At 41.1% G+C, this 20,439-nt stretch overlaps 1 protein-coding gene across 3 annotated transcripts in view; it reads left to right on the top strand.

Annotated features, from left to right (window-relative positions):
- Nucleotides 1-424: 424 nt before the first annotated feature.
- The window catches only part of tdrd1 (tudor domain containing 1), an 84,335-nt gene continuing 64,320 nt past the window's right edge, over nucleotides 425-20,439 (top strand). Inside the window, exons 1-5 of one of the 3 annotated variants that reach the window (XM_063071217.1) lie at nucleotides 425-478; nucleotides 3,177-3,561; nucleotides 4,303-4,433; nucleotides 7,219-7,281; nucleotides 16,591-16,684. In XM_063071217.1, the coding sequence (XP_062927287.1) occupies nucleotides 3,309-3,561; nucleotides 4,303-4,433; nucleotides 7,219-7,281; nucleotides 16,591-16,684 (541 nt within the window). In that variant the 5' untranslated portion in view covers nucleotides 425-478; nucleotides 3,177-3,308. Of the gene's footprint in view, nucleotides 479-3,176; nucleotides 3,562-4,302; nucleotides 4,434-7,218; nucleotides 7,282-16,590; nucleotides 16,685-20,439 lie in introns of those variants that run through there. The other 2 variants (XM_063071218.1, XM_063071219.1) reach the window with 2 other exon arrangements.

Consider the following 20,439-nt stretch of genomic DNA (forward strand, 5'->3'; position numbering starts at 1 on the left):
GGATGCAAAAGCTAAATTGTTTAAAGGGAACCCCTTTTGCACTCTAACACCATACTCTTCCAAATCATCGTCGTCATTTTTGCACTTTTGGGAGCACTTGCAGCAGTAAACACTGGCGTCAGGCGCAGCTAGATTAAAATCAGTCTGAACTTTTCTTGCCAGACAATTAAATCCTACCGGATGGCCGAACTTGGAAGCCCATTCCGAGCAATTCATTAATCAGCAGGCGCACTGGGGTTTGGGTTAGGGCGCATGCGTAGTGGGATGGCGGGAGGGACGGAGCACGTGTTTTCAGTTTAAGGGGGCGGGCTACGGCGCAGGCGCAGTGGGAGGGCGCGTCAGGGCACGTGGGTTCCGTTTGCTGGGCGGGCTACGGCGCAGGCGCAGTGGGAGGGCGGGTCAGGGCACGTGGTCTCGGTGTGTGGTCGGGAGTGGGTGTTGTGTGCCTAACGGTCGGAGCGCCGGGGGCGAGAAGACGGTACCTTCCTGTTAAATAGTAGTTTAAATGGGCTTTAGTTACCTGACCTCGTCCTGGGGTGGTCAAAGGTGTTGAAAATGATTAGTTCTGGCCATGGATAGTAACAGAATTGCGGTTAATTTATTTAACGGGACTTTAAACAAGCGAAAGCCTGGTCTGACATGAAAATGTGGGGCTTCAGGGGTTTATTCACCAGTTCTGGGCCCTAATCCCATTTAGGAATTGCCCCATATAAAGGCCGCCCCGAAAGGCGGGAGTGGTTGCGGCAAGGAACGAGCTCTCCTCAGTCTGGCTGCCCAGCCTTGGCGTCATGGAGGCGGTTTATAACCGCAGGCACCTCGTTGCTTTTAACCGGGTCGATACGTTCTTGTTTAATTTGTTTTCCCTTTGAATGTTGTGCATCCGATATTATGTGCCCTCTAATGCTGCCACAAGCCAGTTTTTCGTTGCACCGGTGCACCCATGTACTTCTGCATATGGCGTCTCGATTTTGAATTTAATTGACAATATAATGGTTAAGTTAGTAACCTGGTAACCAGGGATCTTGATCATTGGTCAAGGTGTTGCAACGTGTGAGCTGCAAAATTTAAATTTTGGACATTGATGATGAGTATGAAATCAGTGGATTATTCTACTGGCTTTGTATGTGAACAAGCTCCCATAGCATTATATTCTAACATCTTTACATTCTTTATTCCCAGGAATGGCAGATAGTTTCTCCTTTACCCGCGTTTAATAATTTTCTTTTTCAGTTTCATATGCTTTTGATGGTATTTGTTACAATACTGGAGTGCCATAGTTACCATATTGTGATTATCGTATGTTTTATGATTTGGACAAAATTGACTCGTGTGGCTTAAAAACAACGCATTTTTTTTAAAAACCTAAGCATAGCCTGTAATCACTCCACTGTCGACATTTCTCTGAAATTCAACCTTGATTTAAAAAAAAATTAGTATCTGAAGCAGGATTTGAATCCTATGATTAGGGAAGTATAAAGATAGAATTCACTAAAAGTAAATCTGAAGAACGGGTGGAAAATCCCACTGAATGGAGTTTCTATCAGTGAATATTTTTAAAAAGGTTTGAGAAGGCAGACTTTCTAAAGATTGGAAAGGCAGACGAATTGAAATTCGGTTTTGTATCCACATTTATTGGAAACTACATGTGAGGATATTAAAGAAGGATTCAGTGGTGTTAAGTCATTGTAATTTTTGAAAGATTAATACATATTTTGTTCAAAGATTATCAGTTGTTGGTGTAATTCACTTGTCCAAGGGAGAGTGAAGGGTTACAAGCTGACTACTCTTTATCTGAAATGCTTGAGTTGAAGTATTGGATTTTGGGGTATATAATAAGATAGCTTGGGAAACCATCATTCCTGACTCTGAATTTATGTGCTACTGGTTAGCTGCGTTTGTTCATCGCATGTAAGTACTAAATAGTAAGAATTACATGTTGTTAATATAATGTGTGCAGCACAAAAGCAGCACAGCAGCAACAGAATACCTAAATCAGCTGTTAAACAACAAACAGCAGGATTTTGATCTCCACCAGAGATGCTTTGTTTTGATTAATAGGTTACAGTACATTATCTATTATTTTTTAGGTTTTGTATAGGGTATAAAAACATCCAGCATTGTAGACTTGTTCTGGTGCTAGATTTTCATTAATAATGGCAAATCATTGGAGAATAAGCAACATACATCAATTTGCTGGTGAACGCAGCAGGCCAAGCAGCATCTATAGGAAGAGGCGCAGTCGACGTTTCAGGCCGAGACCCTTCGTCCTGACACATCAGTGCTCAATAAAATTTCAGATTGCAGAGGTTTTCAGATTTTGGACTTTTTGGATAAGGGGTAGTCAACCTCGATTGGAAAACTATTGATTTCCTAATTTAGTATTCATGGTTGGAAGACTTGGGATTCATGATTCAAATAACATTAGCAAGTGCTCAGAAATACATGCATTTCTATTTGATCCTTGTCCAACTAACCAAACAAGTAAAGCAATTATGTTATCTGTGGTGGATATGAATTTTCATAAGTCATTTCAAGAATATTCCAAATTATTTATAGTCTAAGGAAAACTGAGAGCAGATTGACTGAAAAGCTATTCAATCTTTAACCACAGTGCCCACCAAGGGTCAGTGCATTATAGTTTTTGTAGTGTAAATTTACATCAGAGGGGCACACTATAATAAGGTGAATGCTATATTCCTATTTACCCCCACACCCTTTCATGATTTAGCTGTTAAAACGGAAACCTCTATGGAGTTTGACTAGTATCTGTATGTAACTAACTGTACTTGTGCTCAGTAAATGGGGAAAAAGTATTTTGAGGTCAGTCAATTGTATAACTTTTTAGGATTAATTGTTTTAAATCATAGATTGCATGCAGCTGTTTAACTCTACAGATCTCAAATGTTGTATTTTCCACGTGATTTATTGTTTTAAATTCTCAGTGTTTACTATTTTCTTGTCTTATTTTAAGTGGGCAAGTAAGTATTCATTCTAAAGCAATTTGGCAATTTTAAAATTCAAAATGGTTAATTAAATCTTATTTCACAATGTTGCAACTCATCGTTTTCAGGAAAACTGATTAGATGACTTTTCCAATTGTGTTCTGTATTTGTGTTATTTAAAGAATCATATAAAGATTTGATTGATTTTGTAATCTTTTTATTTCAAACCTGCAGGTCTTTTTTAAACTCTTAAGGATTACCTTCCAAAGAGATGTCAGAAGAGAAAATTGGCTTTTACTAATTTGATACTGCAAAATTTGTATAACTTAAACCATAAGATAGATTGTAAAAAGTGGCAAGATAGAGATGACAAACACCTTGGATACAGTACCCAAAGTCATTGAAAGTGAACGTTCCTGTCCTAATTTTGCAGTTAATAAATCTGCATTTGCTACCTTTCCAAAAAGGAGAAGCTTTAATATCTGTGAGCTAGCCAAGCAATACTCTGCTGTTTCTACTCACCAGTCAAAATTTAGCAATGAAGGGAAATTCAGTGAGAAGAATGGTGGATTATTGCAACAACTGAATGGACAAATTCAGCAAAAATTTTACATTGAAGGTAATTGCTTATGTATTGCATTTTCAAGAAATTTATTTTGATTTGATATGAGGGATGCATTACATTTGGAATCTGGGAAAGAACAAAGCTTGTATAGTGGAGTGGGAAAGGCTGTCTTATAAGGATAAACTGTCTAGCTAAATGGTGTTCTGCCAGGCTGGTGTTTAAGTTATGCAAATGACAAATGTAATGAGAATTTAGTTTGAAAATAATTGGAAAATGTATTATGTTTCAAATTTTGCATTGCAAATTCTAAATAGCTTTTTTTCCCTGAACTCTGTAGAAAATGGAAAATCGTTTGTGAAGGATTTGGGGGTATTATTCAATGTTTAAAGGAGCTCTGCAATTTGTTATAATTTCAGAAATGCGTATTTTTTGTACCTGATTACCAATCATGCCCCATCACTTCCACCAGTGAACTACATATAGGTGCAATTTTATGTGGTGTTTTGCAGCATTTCATCAAAGCTTTTAAGGTTTCTCAAACTTTGAATTTCCAGCCACCAAAAAAAAAGGTCACCATTAGAACACCATCTCAGTGTTCCCCTCAAATTTTCAAATCATTATCACTAGGGGCATGTTGTGGATTAATGTCTTGGGGCAGTATCCAGGAATTTTAAGGATGAACAAATATTAAAAGTGTCTACTTCATAACTATACAAAAATGTTTTGTTAGATATTCCAGTAAAAATAAGTTGAAGTAAATAGTTTTAATCAGATTTATAAAATTTGTAATTGCAGGCAGATATCAGGGTACAAGTGTTGGTAACTTAAACCGTAAGTTGAAAACACAAAAGCCATGTATGGGAGGCAATCACAGAAACAGTGAGCAGGCAGGGGAAGAGTGGCCACCAACTGGCCGCACTGATGAGGTGAGTCTGCTCAATTCTCCCAGGTTTGCTTGTCTAGATCTAGCCCCTAATTATTTGTGGGTTGGGGAGAGATGATGCTAGAATGTGCCTCATTTTCAGCTGGCAGAAGATATCTGTAGCAGCCAACAAATCTATACCCATCCATCCCACCGACCTCTCAAGTGATTGTATGTAGGGTGTCTATAATATATAGTTGGGCATTTCTAACCTAAGGAGCTCCTGTAGTTTAAATATTTGAAGATGTTGGTATTTTATTCCATTTGATCTGAGTTACTTTTCTCTTTGGTGTATGGTTCTATGTTTACTTAGGAAGCAAATAGCTTTTACTACATAAATACTATACTATTTATTCCTGCATTCTGATTGCTCCAGCAAGGATCAGCAACTTTATTTTCTTGACCCTCTTCATCTAGCCTTGTTGACTTTTGGTTGATGCATATTGGGATCTATTTTGTTGAGCATTCCAGGTGATTAAGGACCAGGTAGGTCTAACTGGTCACTTTTATTGGACAGATATACATGGTTGCTTAGTCTATTTTTAATTGAAGGTTCAAGGCCCTCTTCTCTGATTTTCCCCCTTTAATATTTCAAAACACATTTTAATTTGGGTATGTCAGTTTTTGACATAGTGTTTAACAGTTGAGAACTTTACAGAATCACTTGTCATTCATGATAAAGGCTACTAACAGCACTTTGCTAATTGTGTTAATTCTGTTTTGATATTCTATTCAGCTGGGCATACAAGGAAATGCTTTCAATTCCATGCCAAACCCGTGGCCTTTACCTTCCTATGAGTGCCAACAAGTTGTCAGAGGCCCAGTCATCAGTGAAATGCAGGAGTAGATATTTATCCCTGCATTGTAATTGCTCCTGTAAGGATCAGCAACTGTTGCTTCCTAACTCTCTTCATTTAGTCTTATTGACATTTGGTTGACGCATTTTGGTATCTGTTTTTCAGAGCATTGAGGACTTAGTAGGTCCTTAACATTAATCTTGGAGTCCATGTGTGCAGATTCCTCAAAGTTGCTGAGCAAGTTGATAGGGTGGTAAGAAGATGTATGTTGTGTTGGCGTTCATTAGTTGGGACCGAATTCAAGAGCTGCAAGGTAATGTTACAGCTCGGTAAAACTGATTTAGTCAATGTTTGGAACGTTCAGTTCTGGTTGCCTCATATAGGAAGGATGTTGAAGCTTTAGAGGGGTTGCAGAGGAGGTTTACCAGAATGCTACTTGGATTAGAAAATAACTTGAGGATAGGTTAAGCAAGCTAGGGCTTTTCTCTGGAAAGGAGGATGAGAAGTGACTTGATAGAGGTGAGATAAGAGGCATAGGTAGTAGACAGCCTGAGTTATTTTTCCAGGGCAGAAATAGCTAACATGGGGCATAACTTTACAGTGATTGAAGTATGGGGGTGATGTCAGAGGTAAGTTCCTTTAGAGTGATGTGTGCGTGAAATGCTCTGCCAGGGTTGGTGGTAGGGGCAAATACATTAAGGACATTTAAGAGTTTCTTACGTAGATGGATGAAAGAAAAATGGAGGGCTATGTGGAAGGGAAAGGTTAAAGTAGGTCAATAGATCAGCACAACATTGTGAGCTGAAGGGCCTGTATTCTGCTATACTGTTTTATGAAAGTTTGAGATGTATACTGAATGCAGAATCTTAAATTTGCTGGTTGGACTTTGTCAGTAATTTATCTGCAACTCTGCACTAATAGATTCCACAAAAATATAGCTGGAGTGAACTTCAAACTTTCGTTACTATTGCCTGTTCAGATTGTGCTATGAGTGTTATTTAATAAAGCATTTCTTCGTAAAGATGAATGTGCCAGCTTACTAATGTTAGTGATTCTGGGTAGAAGATCAAGCCATCAAACTATGTCCTAGAGGTTTTGTTCTGGTTTGATTATTTAAAAAATTGTTGAATACTTTTAATAGTTATTTTGTGGGGCATTGATTTATTAGCTCTGAAGTTGCATTTCAGCCTGGTATAGTAACTGATCTGCTTTGGAACCTGCAGCAAATGCGTCTTCACAGTATGTTGCTTCAGGAAGGCTAACAGTATTGTTCAGAGTGTTTACCACCCTGGCCGTTCCCCTTTCTCTTCTGCCTTATGTGATAAGAGATTGAAAGCCCAGATGTCCAGATTTGAGAGCAGTTTCTTCCCCAGTGCTTCAGACTTCTGAACTAATTGCTTCTTTCTCACATTCTTTTTGATGCTGCCTAGTTCTTCCTCTCTTGGTTATTGTGCTATTGTCACTTCAGTATTTGTTTTGCACAACTTCAGGTTACACTCTAGTCTTTGCACCATTCTGCAATTTTGTGCACATTGTTATATTTATTATTAGCATGTGTGCTGCTGACTCTGTTTCATGTTGAGCATTGAATCTCATTGCATCCTGGTGTATATGACAATAACCTGATATGTCTTTTTTTTAAAAGCTTTTCTCTGAAATTGGATGTTCTGGTTTGCCATGACAGAGTCTTATGTGCAAGACCTTGATGGTTTTCAGGTGCTTGACATTTAGGATTAGGTTGGAATCTATGAAGTTAAATCTATACTTTTTCTTTGTCTGCTAGTGATTCTGTTGGTGCTAAGTTTTTCTAACTGTCCTGGAAGGCAAGAAAAGAGGGAAAGTAGATTCTGAAGTTTAATTGTTAATATTAATACTTTTTTTTCAGTGAACCTGGCTGTATAGCTACTGTATAGCTAAATAATATTTTTGGTGATGTGGGACAGTTGATACCCCTCCAAGGCAATTTTTTTAAGCTGATGTTTTATTTTGTAGGACAGAGTTCAGCATCAAACCATTGCCCCTTTAACTTCTCCATCAGAATCGACTGAAAAGAATGTAAGCGATTTTTTTTAAAGTTGTGATTACAATATTGTGAAATCTGTGAAAAGACCATAAGGCAAAGGAGCAGAAGCTGGCCATTTGGCCCATCGAGTCTGCTCCGCCATTTTATCATGAGCTGATCCATTCTCCCATTTAGTCCCACTCCCCCGCCTTCTCACCATAACCTTTGATGCCCTGGCCACTCAGATACCTATCAGACTCTGCCTTAAATACACCCAATGACTTGGCCTCCACTGCTGCCCGTGGCAACAAATTCCATAGATTCACCACCCTCTGGCTAAAAAAAATTTCTTCACATTTCTGTTCTGAATGGGTGCCCTTCAATCCTTAAGTCATGCCCGCTCGTACTAGACTCCCCCATCATGGGAAACAACTTTGCCACATCCACTCAGTCCATGCTTTTCAACATTCGAAATGTTTCTATGAGGTCTCCCCTCATTCTTCTAAACTCCAAGGAATACAGTCCAAGAGTGGACAAACTTTCCTCATATGCTAACCCTCTCATTCCCGGAATCATTCTAGTGAATCTTTTCTGTACCCTCTCCAACGTCAGCACATCTTTTCTTAAATAAGGAGACCAAAACTGCCCACAGTACTCCAAGTGAGGTCTCACCAGCGCCTTATAGAGCCTCAACATCACATCCCTGCTCCTATACTCTATTGCTCTAGAAATGAATGCCAACATTGCATTCGCCTTCTTCACCACTGACTTAACCTGGAGGTTAACCTTAAGGGTATCCTGTACGAGGACTCCCAAGTCCTATCGCATCTCAAAACTTTGAGTTCTTTCCCCATTTAAAAAATGCTTCTGAATGTTTCAGAAAAGCTTCCAAAACATGTCGCGGAACTAACTAGAGAGCAGGCCGTTCTAGACTGGGTATTGAGTAATGAGGAAGGATTAGTTAGTAATCTGGTCGTGCGAGGCCCCTTGGGTAAAAGTGACCATAATATGGTGGAATTCTTCAGTAAGGTGGAGAGTGATATAGTTAATTCAGTAACAAAGGTTAAAGGAGGGTAACTTTGAAGGTATGAGACGTGAATTAGCTAAGGTAGACTGGCAAATGATACTTAAAGGGTTGACAGTGGATATGCAATGGCAAGCATTTAAAGATTGCATGGATGAACTACAACAATTGTTCATCCCAGTTTGGCAAAAGAATAAACCAGGGAAGGTAGTGCACCTGTGGCTAACAAGGGAAATTAGGGATAGTATCAATTCCAAAGAAGAAACATACAAATTAGCCAGAAAAAGCGGCACACCTGAGGACTGGGAAAAATTCAGAGTCCAGCAGAGGAGGACAAAGGGCTTAATTAGGAAAGGGAAAAAAGATTGAGAGAAAGCTGGCAGGGAACATAAAAACTGACTGTAAAAGCTTTTATAGATATGGGAAAAGAAGAAGATTGGTTAAGGCAAATGTAGGTCCCTTACTGTCAGAAACAGTTGAATTGATCATGGGGAACAAGGACGTGGCAGACCAATTGAATAACTACTTTGGTTCTGTCTTCACTAAGGAGGACATAAATAATCTTCTGGAAATTGTAGGGGACTGAGGGTCTAGTGAGATGGAGGAACTGAGGGAAATACATGTTAGTAGGGAAGTGGTGTTAGGTAAATTGAAGGGATTAAAGGCAGATAAATCCCCAGGGCCAGATGGTCTGCATCCCAGAGTGCTTAAGGAAGTAGCCCAAGAAATAGTGGATGCATTAGTGATCATTTTTCAAAACTCTTTAGATTCTGGACTAGTTCCTGAAGATTAGAGGGTGGCTAATGTAACCCCGCTTTTTAAAAAAAGGAGGGAGAGAGAAACCGGGGAATTATAGACCGGTAAGCCTGACATCGGTGGTGGGGAAAATGCTGGAGTCAGTTATCAAAGATGTGATAACAGCACATTTGGAAAACGGTGAAATCATCGGACAAAGTCAGCATGGATTTGTGAAAGGAAAATCATATCTGACGAACCTCATAGAATTTTTAGAGGATGTAACTAGTAGAGTGGATAGGGAAGAACCAGCGGATGTGGTATATCTGGATTTTCAAAAGGCTTTTGACAAGGTCCCACACAGGAGATTAGTGTGCAAACTTAAAGCACACGGTATCAGGGGTATGGTATTGATGTGGATAGAGAATTGGTTGGCAGACAGGAAGCAAAGAGTGGCAATAAACGGGACCTTTTCAGAATGGCAGGCAGTGACTAGTGGAGTACCACAAGGCTCAGTGCTGGGACCCCAGTTGTTTACAATATATATTCATGACTTAGACTAGGGAATTAAATGCAGCATCTCCAAGTTTGCGGATGACACGAAGCTGGGCGGCAGTGTTAGCTGTGAGGAGGATGCTAAGAGGATGCAGGGTGACTTGGATAGGTTAGGTGAGTGGGCAAATTCATGGCAGATTCAATTTAATATGGATAAATGTGAGATTATCCACTTTGGTGGCAAGAACAGGAAAACATTATTATCTGAATGGTGGCCGGTTAGGAAAAGGGGAGGTGCAATGAGACCTGGGTGTCATTGTACATCAGTCATTGAAAGTGGGCATGCAGGTACAGCAGGCAGTGAAAGAGGCAAATGGTATGCTGGCATTCATAGCAAGAGGATTCGAGTACAGGAGCAGGGAGGTACTACTGCAGTTGTACAAGGCCTTGGTGAGACCACACCTGGAGTATTGTGTGCAGTTTTGGTCCCCTAATCTGAGGAAAGACGTCCTTACCATAGAGGGAGTACAAAGAAGGTGTACAAACAGAGAGTGTACAAAGTACAAACAGAGTGTGGGAATAAAGGGATCCTATTCTGGCTGGCTGCCGGTTACCAGTGGTGTTTCACAGGGGTCAGTGTTAGGACTGCTGCTTTTTATGATGTACAGTCAATGATTTGGACCATGGGATTAATGGATTTGTGGCTAAATTTGCTGATGATACAAAGATAGGTGGAGGAGAGGGTAGTGTTGGTGAAACAGCCTGCAGAGAGACTTAGATAGGTTAGGGGAATGGGCAAAGAAGTGGCAAATAAAATACAATGATGGAAAGTGTATGGTCATGCACTTTGGTGGAAGAAGTAAATGGGCAGACTATTATTTAAATAGGGAGAGAATTCAAAATGCAGAGATGCAAAGGGACTTGGGAGTCCTTGTGCAGGATACCCTAAAGGTTAACCTCCAGGTTGAGTCGGTGGTGAAGAAGGCGAATGCAATGTTGGCATTCATTTCTAGAGGTACAGAATATAAGAGCAGGGATGTGATTTTGAGGCTCAATAAGGCTCTCATGAGACCACACTTGGAGTATTGTGTGCAGTTTTGGGTTCCTTATTTTAGAAAGGATGTACTGACGTTGGGGAGGGTTCAGAGAAGATTTATGAGAATGATTCCAGGAATGAAAGGGCTACTGTATGAGGAACATCTGGCAGCTCTTGGGCTGTATTCCCTGGAGTTCAGGAGAATGAGGGGGGGGGGATCTCATAGAAACATTCTAAATGTTAAAAGGCCTGAACAGATTAGATATGGCAAAGTTATTTCCCATGGCAGGGGAGTCTCGGACAAGAGGGCATGACTTCAGGATTGAAGGACGTCCATTTAGAACAGAGATGTGGAGAAATTGCTTTAGTCAGAGGGTGGTAAATCTGTGGAATTTGTTGCCATGAGCGGCCGTGGAGGCCAAGTCATGGAGTGTATTTAAGGCAGAGATAGATAGGTTCTTGATTAGCCTGGGCATCAAAGGGTATGGAGTGAAAGCAGGGGTGTAGGGATGACTGGAAGAATTGGATCAGCCCATGATTGAATGGCGGAACAGACTCGATGGGCCAAGTGACCTGCTTCTGCTCCTATATTTTATGGTTTTTATGGTTTTATGGTTCACCAGATTGATTCCTGGGATGGCAGGACTTTCATATGATGAAAGACTGGATCGACTAGGCTTGTACTCTCTGGAATATAGAGGATTGAGGGGGGATCTTATTGAAACGTGTAAAATTCTAAAGGGATTGGACAGGCTAGATGTAGGAAGATTGTTCCCGATGTTGGGGAAGTCCAGAACAAGGGGTTACAGTTTGAGGATAAAGAGAAAGCCTTTTAGGACTGAGATGAGGAAAAACTTCTTCACACAGAGTGGTGAGTCTGTGGAATTCTCTGCCACAGGAAACAGTTGAGGCCAGTTCATTGGCTATATTTAAGAGGGAGTTAGATATGGCCCTTGTGGCTAAAGGGATCAGGGGGTATGGAGAGAAGGCAGGTACAGGGTTCTGAGTTGGATGATCAGCCATGATCATACTGAATTGCAGTGGAGGCTCGAAGGGCCTACTCCTGCACCTATTTTCTATGTTTCTATGAAAGTAAAATTATGTCACACTTTTAAAATTGAGGCATCACTTTATTGCATTCAGTGGATTGTTTAATCATTTCGTGGCCTTCATCATTGCTGCATTTAAGAAATTATTCCTTTATTTCTTTCCATCATTATTTGAATTTCTTTTACTGTTTTGTTCCTATTTTTATCAGTTTAATTTGAAATAATTTGTTTACTTTTTCATTTCCATGTAATTCAGTAAACAGACTCTTTGATTCAAAACTAATCAGACCAAATTTTTCAATGTGTTTATCTTAAATTGTGCTGTGTCTTTCATTGCTTGAATACCAAGCACTTTCTTGAAAACCTCAGAGAACTGGACTCAAAAGTACAGGTCCACAATCCCTTGTCCGAAATCCTTGGGGCCAGTTGCATTTCGAAATTCAGAATTTTTCAGATTTTAGACTCCCCGCCATACCAAACACACATATGCTCAAGTCCCTTATTTCAGGGGTCCCCAACCTTTTTTGCACTGTGGACCGGCTGACTGGGGAGGGGGTTGCCAACAGACAAGAGTAGCAGTCAAATATGTCGTTTACCCCGAGAAAGACTACAATCACCATGAAGCCTTGCGCGGGCACCAGTGCGCATGCGTGAACATGCCGATTTTTTTCCTACAAGTCGTTTTTGGCGATTCTGTTCGGGGGGGTGGGGGCGGGTGTTAATCATGACCAGAATATAGGTGTTAAGTGGCTAATAAACTCTTTCAGAAACAAAATTGAGTGTATCTAACAAATTTAATATTAAACACACAGCGCATATTTTCCTCGTATGAATATAGTGGTAAGTCAATTATCAGGGGAGGACCGGCGAGCTTGAAGTAAGTGTGGAATGAACTTCCAGTAGAAGTGGCAGAGGCAGGTTCAATGTTATCATTCAAAGAAAAATTGGATAGATATATGGACAGGAAAGGAATGGAGGTTTGTGGGCTGAGTGCAGGTCGGTGGAACTAGGTGAGAGTAGCATTTGGCACGGACTAGAAGGGCCGAGATGGCTGTTTCTGTGCTGTAATTGTTGTATGGTTATATAAGTCACTTATAAGTCAATAGCATCATAACATTTTAAGTAATGTTTGGATATTAAACACACAGCACATATTTTCCCCATATGAACATATAAAATCATTGTAACACACCAATATGGCTGAATCAGTGGGAGCTCTGGGCTTGTTTTCCTGCAACAAGATGGTCCTATCGAGGGGTAACGGGAGACAGCGATACTCGAAGGGGGTTCCTTATGTCCAGTCTGTTCCGCAATTTAGTTTTCGTTGCACTCATTGCAGAAAACCCCGCTTCGCAGAGATGTTGGAAATGGAAGCAACTTTTTCAGTGTTTCCCTGGCTATCTCAAGATATTTAGCCTTGACTTTGATCCAGAATGCCGGCAGAGATGTTATGTCAAACATACTTTTCAGCGCGCTGTCATTTGCAAGCTCGAGGAATTGATCTTCTTCCAGCGCTGACATGGATGACGCGTGCATAATGACCGCGTGTGCATTCAAGCTCAACAGTGGGCTTGACAGGGAATGAGGAAAAGTGCTGCTGACTCCTATCGCCAAATCATATCGTTTCCTCGCTGCCTGGTAGCACATGCTTTGCGGCCTGGTGGTTGGGGACCTCTGCTGTATTTAACCTGTCTCAGTGTGGTAGACTTTAGGACCCGGCGGCACACCAAACCTATGCACATCCTCCCGTATGCTTTAAATCATCTCTAGATTACTTATACCTAATACAATGCAAATGCCATGTAAGTAGTTATACTGTATTAGACCATAAGACCATAAGACAAGGAGCAGAAGTAGGCCATTCTGCCCATTGAATCTGCTCTGTCATTTTATCATGAGCTGATCCATTTTATCCTATTTAGTCCCACGGCCCCGCCTTCTCACCATAACCTTTGATGCCCTGGCTACTCAGATACCTATCAATCTCTGCCTTAAATACACCCAATGACTTGGCCTCCACTGCTTCCCGTGGCAACAAATTCCATAGATTCACCACCCTCTTGACTAAAAAATTTTTTTCGCATTTCTGTTCTGAAAGGGCGCCCTTCAATCCTGAAGTCATGCCCTCTCGTACTAGACTCCCCCATCATGGGAAACAACTTTTCCACATCCACTCTGTCCATGCCTTTTAACATTTGAAATGTTTCTATGAGGTCTCCCTTCATTCTTCTAAACTCCAAGGAATACAGTCCAAGAGCGGACAAACGTTCCTCATATGTTAACGCGCTCATTCCCGGAATCATTCTAGTGAATCTTCTCTGTACCCTCTCCAACGTCAGCACATCCTTTAAATAAGGAGATCAAAACTGCCCACAGTACTCCAAGTGAGGTCTCACCAGCGCCTTATAGAGCCTCAACATCACATCCCTGCTCCTATACTCTATTCCTCTAGAAATGAATGCCAACATTGCATTCGCCTTCTTCACTACTGACTCAACCTGGAGGTTAACTTTTAAGGGAATCCTGTACGAGGACTCCGAAGTCCCGTTGCATCTCAGAACTTTGAATTCTTTCCCCATTTAAATAATAGTCTGCCCGTTTATTTTTTCTGCCAAAGTGCATAACCATACACTTTCCAACATTGTACTTCATTTGCCACTTCTCTGCCCATTCTTCCAATCTATGCAAGTCTCTCTGCAGACTCTTCGTTTCCTCAGCACTACCGGCCCCTCCACCTATCTTCGTATCGTCAGCAAACTTAGCCACAAAGCCATCTATTCCATAATCCAAATCGTTGATGTACAATGTAAAAAGAAGCGGCCCCAACACGGACCCCTGTGGAACACCACTGGTAACCGGCAGCCAACCAGAATAGGATCCCATTATTCCCACTCTCTGCTTCCTGCCAATCAGCCAATGCTTTATCCACGTATGTAACTTTCCTGTAATTCCATGGGCTCTTATCTTGTTAAGTAGCCTCATGTGTGGCACCTTGTCAAAGGCCTTCTGAAAATCCAAATATACAACATCCACTGCATCTCCCTTGTCTAGCCTACTGGTAATTTCCTCAAAAAATTGTAATAGGTTTGTTAGGCAGGATTTTCCTTTAAGGAATCCATGCTGAGTTCTGCCTATCTTGTCATATGCCTCCAGGTACTCTGTAACCTCATCCTTGACAATCGACTCCAACAACTTCCCAACCACTGACGTCAAGCTAACAGGTCTATAATTTCCTTTTTGCTTCCTTGCCCCCTCCTTAAATAGCGGAGTGACATTTGCAATCTTCCAGTCTTCTGGAACCATGCCAGAATCTATCGACTTTTGAAAGATCATCATTAATGCCTCTGCAATCTCCACAGCTACTTCCTTCAGAACACGAGGATGCATTCCATCTGGTCCAGGAGATTTATCGACCTTTAGCCTATTCAGCTTCCTGAGTACTTTCTCTGTCGTAATTGTGACTGCGCACACTTCTCTTCCCTGCCACCCTTGAGTGTCCGGTATCCTGCTGTCTTCCTCAGTGAAGACTGATGCAAAATACTTGTTCAGTTCCTCTGCCATCTCCTCATCTCCCATTACAATTTCTCCAGTATCATTTTCTATCGGTCCTATATCTACTCTCACCTGTCTTTTACTCTTTATATACTTGAAAAAGCTTTTAGTATCCTCTTTGATATTATTTGCTAGTTTCCTTTTAAAGTTAATCTTTTCTCTCTTAATGACCTTCTTGGTTTCCTTTTGTAAGGTTTTAAAAACTTCCCAATCCTCTGTCTTCCCACTAATTTTTGCTTCCTTGTATGCCCTCTCCTTTGCTTTAACTTTGGCTTTGACTTCTCTTGTCAACCACGGTTGCATCCTTTTTCCTCTCGAAAATTTCTTCTTTTTTGGAATATACCTGTCTTGCACCTTCCTCACTTCTCGCATAAACTCCAGCCACTGCTGCTCTGCTGTCTTTCCTGCCAGTATTGTTTAGAGAATAATGACGAGAATTATTTCCAACAAAAACATTTAATAAAACATTAAAATATACAGCTTTAAACAAACCGAATCAAACACATGGTAGATGACTTATTGGAATAAATGTAGGACGTCACTGTCACAGTCACTATAAAACTTCAGTAACTTGTCTTTCTGTTTATTTAAATCATATACAGTGGTAGTTCCGACACTCTTCTTCAGTAACACGCCGCACAGACACCCCACGATCAAGCTTCTGCTGTAACTCTACTCATTATTGATAATGATAGATGCTTCCTTTTTTTCTCATAGTTACCCATAGGGGTATCTGCAGCTCTTCACATTTTCACAGTGAAATTAAACAAAAGTCAACAGTGAACACAAAAAAGAGGTGCAGTCGACGTTTCAGGCCGAGACCCTTCGTCAGGCCTGAAACGTCAACTGCATTAGTCCTGACGAAGGGTCTCGGCCTGAAACGTCGACTGCACCTCTTCCTAGAGATGCTGCATTCACCAGCAACTTTTATGTGTGTTGCTTGAATTTCCAGCATCTGCAGAATTCCTGTTGTTTTAGTGAACACAAAATATCGGCAAACAGCAAATGCATGTGTAACCAGTACGAGCACTGAGCCACAACAGACATCTTGGCGGTCTCTGCTAGTGCTGCCAAGTCACACCTGAGTGACATCAGCTGTTGGCGAAAAAAAAACTTCGGTTTTCGGAGGTTTTTGGATTTCAGAATTTCAGATAAAGGAATGTGCACCTGTATTGGTCACAATTCATTTTTGAGTTGTACATTGCAAACTTTTAATTTTTGATTTCTTGCTTTATCGTGTTTGGACACAATGGAGACATAATAGATCTTAAATCTATTTTTGTACATTTTTTAGATTGCATGTTTTGCTCAGTCTTTATGATACCTTGTGCTTGTTAAATTTCATCAAACAGGAAAACTTAATTTGAAACTATAATGAATGTTAATTTTAGCACTAACTTTCAAATAGTTTAAGAAAATGCAGTCAGAATAATGTTAATTTTGTTGCTAATGACTTTGTCCACTTCCATAGCAAGATGTTTACTTACAGAACTTTAATCCCAAGAAAATGTCTGCAACATCTGCACTGACATCTTCCATGCTTTGCATTTATTGTGGATGTCAAGGTGAGATTTTTTTTTGTTGTACTAAGTAACAATATTTATTGACCCTTACTCAACCTTCATAATCACAAAAATACCGCTTATCAGAATATAAGGGGTTTGATGTACAGAATTTTTGTAATGGTTGTGAAATTCAGCAGACTTGTGACTTGAATTCCTAGTCTGAATTTAGCTGAGTCTGATAGTACTGCAGTAGAGCATATTATCACAGGGCTAAAGAGCAGAAATCTAATGATAGTTCTGTAACCTCCATTGAAATTCTGTATGCAGCTTTTATTGAGTAGCCTATTAAAATTCTTGAAACAGTAATCTTGAAATATTGGTAGATGTACAGGAAACATATTAGGAGATTGTGGTGATGAATTCTGTGCTGTCTGTATGTTTCTTGTCGTCATTCAGAACCTCTAATCCGGACCGATCCTCCAAAAAGTAATTTCGTCTTCACCTGAAAAATAAACAAAATTGGTCTTTTTCTGTAAATTGACTAAAAATATAATTTGGATTTATGTGAAAAATTCAGTAGCTGAGTAGTTTGTATGAGTTCTCCCAATTTAGACAGTAGTGCTGAATGTGAGGTGGTCAGTTGCTCTTATCAACCACATTCCTGTGAAATCTTTTCCTAGTAGTAGTTCAATGGTTAATATTCAAAATTTTGTATGGGATAATTTGCCCACCATGAATGACTGATTGACTTCATTCCATCTGAGATTATAGTACTGATGTTAGAGCACTGCTGTGCTGAAAATTTGAATAGTGTTTGAGCTCGTGATTGTCTGATGGACTGAGCAAGTGCCACCACTGAACAGATACCAACATGAATATTTAACAACTGCATTTATATCATCTGACTTTCCCATTGGAACATTCCAATGAAATAGTGCTTGTGTTTACTTTCTATAATGTAGGAAATGGTGTTGCTAATTTGCTCATGAAAACAATGTGTAAATTTTAGTCATACAATGCACATTGTGTCATCTTGGCACACAATGTCTGCTGGACATCAAGCACCTATCTAACTTAAGAACGCAAACACGAGGAAATCTGCGGATGCTGGAATTTCAAGCAACACATAAAAATTGCTGCTGAATGCAGCAGGCCAGGCAGCATCTATAGGAAGAGGTACAGTCGACGTTTTGGGCCGAGACCCTTTGTCAGGACTAACTGAAGGAAGAGATAGCAAGAGTTTTGAAAGTGGGAGGGGGAGATCCAAAATGATAGGAGAAGACCGGGGGTGGGGGGGGGGGGAGGAGGGATGGAGCTAAGAGCTGAACAGTTGATTGGTAAAAGGGATATGAGAGGATCATGGGACAGGAGGCCTAGGGAGAAAGAGAGGGGGAGGGGGGAAGCCCAAAGGATGGGCAAGGAGTATAGTGAGAGGGACAGAGGGAGAAAAAGAAGAGAGAGAGAGAGAGAGAGAAAAAATAATAAATAAATAACAGATGGGGTACGAAGGGGAGGAGGGGCATTAATGGAAGTTAGAGAAGTCAATGTTCATGCCATCAGGTTGGAGGCTACCCAGATGGAATATAAGGTGTTGTTCCTCCAACCTGAGTGTGGCTTCATCTTGACAGTAGAGGAGGCTGTGGATAGACATATCAGAATGGGAATGGGATGTGGAATTAAAATGTGTGGCCACTGGAAGATCCTGCTTTCTCTGGCGGACAGAGTGTACGTGTTCAGCGAAACGGTCTCCCAGCCTGCGTCGGGTCTCGCCAATATATAGAAGGCCACATCAGGAGCACCGGACTCAGTATATCACCCCAGCCAACTCACAGATGAAGTGTCACCTCACCTGGAAGGACTGTCTGGGGCCCTGAATGGTGGTGAGGGAGGAAGTGTAAGGGCATGTGTAGCACTTGTTCTGCTTACAAGGATAAGTGCCAGGAGGGAGATCAGTGGGAAGGGATGGGGGGAACGAATGGACATGGGAGTCGCATAAGGAGCGATCCCTGTGGAAAGCGGAGGGAGGGAAAGATGTGCTTGGTGGTGGGATCCCGTTGGAGGTGGCAGAAGTTACGAAGAATTATATGTTGGACCTGGAGGCTGGTGGGATGGTAGGTGAGGACAAAAGGGGAACCCTATTCCTAGTTGGGTGGCGGGAAGATGTGGTGAGAGCAGATGTGCGTGAAATGGGAGAGCTGCATTTAAGAGCAGAGTTGATGGTGGAGGAAGGGAAGCCCCTTTCTTGGTCCTTGAGGGGGCTTACTCCTTCCTTAGTTATCCTCTTCTTTCTAACATAGGTCTTAAATCTTTCTTACCAAAATCATTTCATGGCAGGTTTTGCCCTGCTAATTTCGTAAGCTCTCTCCTACATATCCCCGATAAACCTTAAAGGACAAATTTAAGGGCCATTTCTGAAACCTAATATACGGTATGCTTATGCTTCCTTCTTTTCCCTCATCTAACCTTCACTATCCCATGTTAACCAAGGCTCTCTTTGTACCTTACCCTTGTATGGACATACTGAATTTGAACTCTTCAAAGTTTAAAGTGCATTTATTATCAAAGTATGTATATACAACCTTGAGAGTCGTTTTATTGCAGATAGCTACAAAACAAAGACACACCGTAGGGTGATATACTGCCTCCGGTGCTCTCAATGTGGCCTTCTATATATTGGTGAGACACGACGCTGAATGGAGATGGAGATGAATGGAAATGGAGACCATTTCGCTGAACAGCTACGCTCTGTCTGCCAGAGAAAGCAGGATCCCCAGTGCCCACACATTTTAATTCCGCGTCCCATTCCCATTCTGAAATGTCTATGCACGGCCTCCTCGACTGTCAAGATGAAGCCACACTCAGGTTGGAGGAACACCTTATATTCCGTTTGGGTAGCCTCCAACCTGATGGCATGAACATTGACTTCTCTAACTTCCGTTAATGCCCCACCACCCTTTCCTACCCCATCCATTATTTATTAGTAATTATTTTCCCCCCTCTCCTTTTTCTCCCTCCGTCCCTCTCACTATACTCCTTGCCCATCCTCTGGGCTTCCCCCCTCCCCCTTTCTTTCTCCCTAGGCCTCCCGTCCCATGATCCTCATATCCCTTTTGCTAATCAACTTTCCAGCTCTTAGCACCATCCCTCCCCCTTTCTTCTATCTTTTGGGATCTCCCCCTCCTACTTTCAAATCTCTTACTATCTCTTCTTTCAGTTAGTCCTGGCGAAGGGTCTCGGCCCGAAACGTGGACTGTACCTCTTCCTATAGATGCTGCCTGGCCTGCTGCGTTTACCAGCAATTTTTATGTGTGTTGCTAAGTGAATAGATTTTGGGAATGTTGTTGAATACCCTGGTGCAGGCTTACAATTGTCTAAAGGGCTCTAAAGTTAAGTAGAGTTGGGGAAATTGTCTTCATTGTAAAATAACTTCATAACTCAGTCCTAGATAGTTGAAGCTGGAGACAGGAAAATGCAAAAGGGTAGAATCAAAGTCTTGCAGATTTGTTTTTTTTTTCGTTACAGAAATACAGAAGAATGAGACCAATATTGGGCTCAGAGACAGTGCCCTGAAAAAGTATTCAGCCCCATTATTTTCACATTGCAATGTCTTGTATTTTAAACTTCAGATATTGTGATAAACGCAAAGCAAACCGGGCACCATGACCCAGAGAGTGAACCCAACCGGTCTCACTAGACAGGGGAGGTGACCTTCACACACCCCAGTTATAGTCAGGGTGACTCACAAATACACAAGTGAATAACTGTATAACCCAAGCTAAAATGTTACAATAAATGAACTGGAACTTCCCACCATA

The sequence above is a fragment of the Mobula hypostoma genome, chromosome 19 (assembly GCF_963921235.1).
Source record: "Mobula hypostoma chromosome 19, sMobHyp1.1, whole genome shotgun sequence".
NCBI lineage: Eukaryota > Metazoa > Chordata > Chondrichthyes > Myliobatiformes > Myliobatidae > Mobula > Mobula hypostoma.